This window comes from Oncorhynchus kisutch, unplaced genomic scaffold (assembly GCF_002021735.2).
Source record: "Oncorhynchus kisutch isolate 150728-3 unplaced genomic scaffold, Okis_V2 Okis06b-Okis10b_hom, whole genome shotgun sequence".
Lineage (NCBI taxonomy): Eukaryota > Metazoa > Chordata > Actinopteri > Salmoniformes > Salmonidae > Oncorhynchus > Oncorhynchus kisutch.
Window position 1 is genome coordinate 13,983,899 of NW_022261983.1, and position 6,000 is coordinate 13,989,898.

The 6,000-nt window shown below is 44.3% G+C and overlaps 1 protein-coding gene across 6 annotated transcripts in view; it reads right to left on the reverse strand.

Annotated features, from left to right (window-relative positions):
• Positions 1-5,607, reverse strand: part of LOC116359994 (syntaxin-binding protein 4) — a 142,080-nt gene extending 136,473 nt beyond the window's left edge. For 3 of the 6 annotated variants that reach the window (XM_031814340.1, XM_031814345.1, XM_031814343.1), the window contains exon 1: positions 5,278-5,607. In XM_031814340.1, the coding sequence (XP_031670200.1) occupies positions 5,278-5,342 (65 nt within the window). In that variant the 5' untranslated portion in view covers positions 5,343-5,607. The remainder of the gene's footprint in view (positions 1-5,277) is intronic. The other 3 variants (XM_031814344.1, XM_031814342.1, XM_031814339.1) reach the window with 1 other exon arrangement.
• Positions 5,608-6,000: the final 393 nt, after the last annotated feature.

The window sequence follows — 6,000 nt, forward strand, 5'->3', positions numbered from 1 at the left end:
CAAGACAAGAACACCGCAATGAAATGTCTGGAAGCTATGTCAGTATGTTTCACGGATGTTTCACCAGCGACTCCTGTGGCGGGCCGGGCGCAGTGCATGCTAACCAAGGTTGCCAGGTGCACGGTGTTTCCTCCGACACATTGGTGCGGCTGGCTTCCGGGTTGGATGCGCGCTGTGTTAAGAAGCAGTGCGGCTTGGTTGGGTTGTGTATCGGAGGACACATGACTTTCGACCTTCGTATCTCCCGAGCCTGTACGGGAGTTGTAGCGATGAGACAAGATAGTAGCGACTAAACAATTGGATACCACGAAATTGGGGAGACAAAGGGGGTACAATTCAACAACGAAAAAACACAAACACAAAAAAAGATACACAACCAACTATCTGCCAACTAAGATACACAACCAACTATCTGCCAACTAAGATACACAACCAACTATCTGCCAACTAAGATACACAACCAACTATCTGCCAACTAAGATATACAACCAACTATCTGCCAACTAATATATACAACCAACTATCTGCCAACTAATATACACAACCAACTATCTGCCAACTAAGATACACAACTATCTGCCAACTAAGATACACAACCAACTATCTGCCAACTAAGATACACAACCAACTATCTGCCAACTAAGATACACAACCAACTATCTGCCAACTAAGATACACAACCAACTATCTGCCAACTAAGATACACAACCAACTATCTGCCAACTAATATACACAACCAACTATCTGCCAACTAAGATACACAACCAACTATCTGCCAACTAAGATACACAACCAACTATCTGCCAACTAAGATACACAACCAACTATCTGCCAACTAAGATACACAACCAACTATCTGCCAACTAATATACACAACCAACTATCTGCCAACTAAGATACACAACCAACTATCTGCCAACTAAGATACACAACTTACTATCTCTGAAGTAAAAAACACAACAAAACAGCACAACTACAAGACAAGACAGAGAGGCTTTTCCCTCTTACCTGAGTAACCAAGTCATCACAACTGCTATCTCTTAGAAATCTGCACACACACAAGGGCAAGCAGGCAGCACTGTACGGAAGCATTAGCTTTCTGCCTGCTGTATGTGGATTGGACTTCTACAGGGCCGATTATCGTTATCAGGACTCTGGGCATCATGCACCAACGGTACATTATCAGCCAGACAGGCAGCACATGACAGCAATTACATACCACACCTTAAAGAACATTACCTCACATTAAAGAACACTACCACACATTAAAGAACACTGCCTCACATTAAAGAACATTACCACACATTAAAGAACACTACCACACATTAAAGAACACTACCACACATTAAAGAACACTACCACACATTAAAGAACACTGCCTCACATTAAAGAACATTACCACACCTTAAAGAACACTACCACACATTAAAGAACACTACCACACCTTAAAGAACACTACCTCACATTAAAGAACATTGCCTCACATTAAAGAACATTGCCTCACATTAAAGAACACTACCACACATTAAAGAACACTACCACACCTTAAAGAACACTACCACACCTTAAAGAACACTCCCTCACATTAAAGAACATTGCCTCACATTAAAGAACACTACCACACATTTAAGAACAATGACTCCCTCACATTAAAGAACATTGCCTCACATTAAAGAACACTACCACACATTTAAGAACATTGACTCCCTCACATTAAAGAACATTGACTCCCTCACATTAAAGAACACTGACTCCCTCACATTAAAGAACATTGACTCCCACACATTAAAGAACATTGCCTCACATTAAAGAACAATGACTCCCTCACATTAAATAACACTGACTCCCTCACATTAACGAACAATGACTCCCTCACATTAAAAAACACTGACTCCCTTACATTAAATAACACTGACTCTCACACATTAAAGAGCAATGACTCCCTCACATTAAATAACAATGATTACCACACATTAAAGAACAATGACTCCCTCACATTACAGAACATTGACTCCCTCACATTACAGAACATTGACTCCCTCACATTACAGAACATTGACTCCCTCACATTACAGAACAATGACTCCCTCACATTAAAGAACATTGACTCCCTCACATTACAGAACAATGACTCCCTCACATTAAAGAACATTGACTCCCACACATTAAAGAACATTGACTCCCTCACATTACAGAACATTGACTCCCTCACATTACAGAACAATGACTCCCTCACATTAAAGAACATTGACTCCCTCACATTACAGAACAATGACTCCCTCACATTAAAGAACATTGACTCCCACACATTACAGAACAATGACTCCCACACATTAAAGAACAATGACTCCCACACATTAAAGAACAATGACACACACACACACTCCTATCATGCACCTGTCTTTCCCATACACACCTGAACGTTCTCGGTCAGTCTACCTGCGTCACTTCCTCCCTACCTACCTGTTATATCCTGTTACAACACAACACCTACCTGTTATATCCTGTTATAACACAACACCTACCTGTTATATCCTGTTACAACACAACACCTACCTGGTTCTGTTCTGACAGGTACTGGTCATTACAACATAACACCTACCTGGTTCTGTTCTGACAGGTACTGGTCATTACAACACAACACCTACCTTCTACTGTTCTGACAGGTACTGGTCATTACAACACAACACCTACCTTCTACTGTTCTGACAGGTACTGGTCATTACAACACAACACCTACCTTCTACTGTTCTGACAGGTACTGGTCATTACAACATAACACCTACCTTCTACTGTTCTGACAGGTACTGGTCATTACAACATAACACCTACCTGGTTCTGTTCTGACAGGTACTGGTCATTACAACATAACACCTAACTTCTACTGTTCTGACAGGTACTGGTCATTACAACATAACACCTACCTGGTTCTGTTCTGACAGGTACTGGTCATTACAACATAACACCTACCTGGTTCTGTTCTGACAGGTACTGGTCATTACAACATAACACCTACCTGGTTCTGTTCTGACAGGTACTGGTCATTACAACATAACACCTACCTGGTTCTGTTCTGACAGGTACTGGTCATTACAACACAACACCTACCTTCTACTGTTCTGACAGGTACTGGTCATTACAACACAACACCTACCTTCTACTGTTCTGACAGGTACTGGTCATTACAACACAACACCTACCTTCTACTGTTCTGACAGGTACTGGTCATCCTCACGGGGAACATTCTCAGGTCAAGTTCCCGGGTATGTGGATTAAACTCTTTCACTCCGGTCATGTACATTATAAAGTAATCCCAGAGTTCAGGTAAGGTGACGGAGGACATGGCTGATGGAGTACGAGTGGTGCTGTGGTCGCACAGGGAGGGAGTGAGTGAACGCTCCTGAGGGAGGGTGTGTTTGTGTGTGTGAGAGGGAGGGAGGGAGGGAGAGAGGGATTGAAAGAGAGAAATAGGGAAACAGAGTTAGAGAGAGGGAGGGAGGGAACAGTCAACAAAGAGAGATTGAGAGGCAGACATATAGACAGACAGAGAGACAGAGAGTGAGAGGCAGATAGAACAGACAGAGAGAGAGAGAGAGAGAGAGGCAGATAGAACAGACAGTCATCCAGGGGACAGCAGTGTGTGTGCGTGTGTGTGTGTGTGTGTGTGTGTGTGTGTGTGTGTGTGTGTGTGTGTGTGTGTGTGTGTGTGTGTGTGTGTGTGTGTGTGTGTGTGTGTGTGTGTGTGTGTGTGTGTGTGTGTGCGTGTGTTACGCTGCTATAGTACCTCCCACAGCTGGTCCTGTGCTTATTAAGTGGTCCTTGCTTACCCTGTCCTACTGTCAACCCTGTCCTACTGTCAACCATGTCCTACTGTCAACCCTGTCCTACTGTCAACCCTGTCCTACTGTCAACCCTGTCCTATTGTCAACCCTGTCCTGTCAGCTCCTAAATTTAGCTGCAAGTCACCAGGCAGAGAGAGTGACTCCTCCCCTGGCAGGGCAGGCAACACACCGCACCCTGCTCTCTACCTCTACCCCCCCCCCCCCCCCCAGCCTTTCTCTCTCTCTCTACAACTCTTCCATTTCTCCCATTCCCTATCTCTCTTTCTACTCTACCTCTATTTCTCTCTCTCCATCCCTCTCTCTCACCATCTCTCCAAACACACACGGTGCACAAACACATCCACGCGCCATCACGTCCGCCTCGAGGTTAATAACTGTACATTGGAAGGGCTGCTCTAAAGATCACACGTTGCACAAATACAAAAACATGTCATCTAGTTGATCTGGAGTCACAGTATAGGCTACATTACCAAGACACGTATGTATACCAAGAGAAAGCCTTACCCGCGCTGCGCCATGGGGATGCGTGATGGGTAGCAGTGGTTCACACAGCAGTACCAGAGCCACGTTATATAACTATCTATTGTAGCCTGAATATGGGTCGGATTTGTTCAGCAATAGTGTGACTCTCATCCCAATGGTTAGTATCCTCATGGGCTTCCGTTGATAAATCTGGATATAGGAGATTAGGTTTACTGAGTCCTCGAAAATGAAATAGGAAATAAATAGAAGCGGCATTCATAATAAACAATGAAATTCTATTTTAAGCAAACTGTAACAACTTTGTATAATGTATATATTTCATGTGTAGCACCTGATGTCTGCACCGTTATAAATCAGTGCCGGACATACAAACCCGCTGACGCACGCAACTCTCCAAATGTCTGTGGCTCAAAACAAGAGTGGGAAGCACACTGAGCAACAACACTCCCGTGAAAACATTGAAACTGGTATGTTTAATAATCCCATAACAGTTTCTCAAAGTATCAACACATGCGTGATATCGGTCACGAATAGTCCCAATCCAAACCAACCAGAGAACAAGGCTAGAGCCAGACCATGCCCAAAGCGCATGATGACATAGCAAAAGTAAGGAGCCTAGTAGGTGACAGACAAGCTTATGTTTTTGAACTTCTTCACAAAGTGACACATGATGAACACAAACTCTGCGGTCATCTCTCTCCAGTCCTCTCTTACCAATAGATAAGCGAGAGTCCATCAAAACGCTCAAACTCTCGTCCTCGTCCTCCTTTCGGCATAACAACAGTAGACTAGAAGCTTAAGTGACAGACAAGCTAATGTTTTTAACTTCATCAACCATAGTAGCCATATATAGGGCGCGGCGTCCTATAGCGCTACTTTAACCCAAAAGAGACACATGATGGTGTCACAACACAAACTCTGGAGTTGTCATCTCTCTCGAGTTCTCCCTTACCAGTAAATTAGCGAGAGTCCATCAAAACGCTCGAGTTCTCGTCCTCCTCCTTTCGAAAAGGGCATAGCATCCAAATATTTAGCTCCCGTGACTGCTGGCTCAGTTGTTTTTTCCCCACCACAACAACGATCCCCGGGCCCCGCGGGATAACTTTAACGCTTCATTCTGTCCATCAGTTGACGCGTCGACGTGCTGCGCTATTCCTTCGCTGAGTGTGGAGATGTGTCAGCGCTGATTCATTCCGCATCAAATCAATGATAACGAGATTGCTGCCTGGCTGCAACAGTAGCTAATTGAGGGCGGGAAACTCAGCTCAACTAGCGCATGTTCTAATCTGGGGGACACGTGGAGGTTTTATGTTGAGCAAACCCTTCTGTTCAACCATATCAGGATATTTTCATTGGCCCCGCACACAATCGTTATTACTTTTGTTCTCTTTCTTATAATACTATTGTTCTCTTTCTTATAATAACAGCCGCGTCTGTTCGTTCTCATGGGAGAGCGTGTTTTCAGTCTCATACAACAGATGCTAGTGGACAGAGAGAGAGAGAGAGAAAGAGAGAGAGAGAAAAAGAGAGCGAGCGAGAGAAAGAGAGAGAGACACAGAGAGAGAGAGACACAGGGAGTTTGTGGACCAAAGCAAGTCAAGGCAGGCGAAGCTCGTGCGAGGTCTCAACCGCCCCGGGTGCAATGCGCGCTGGCCACGTCTCTCCCATGTTGCTG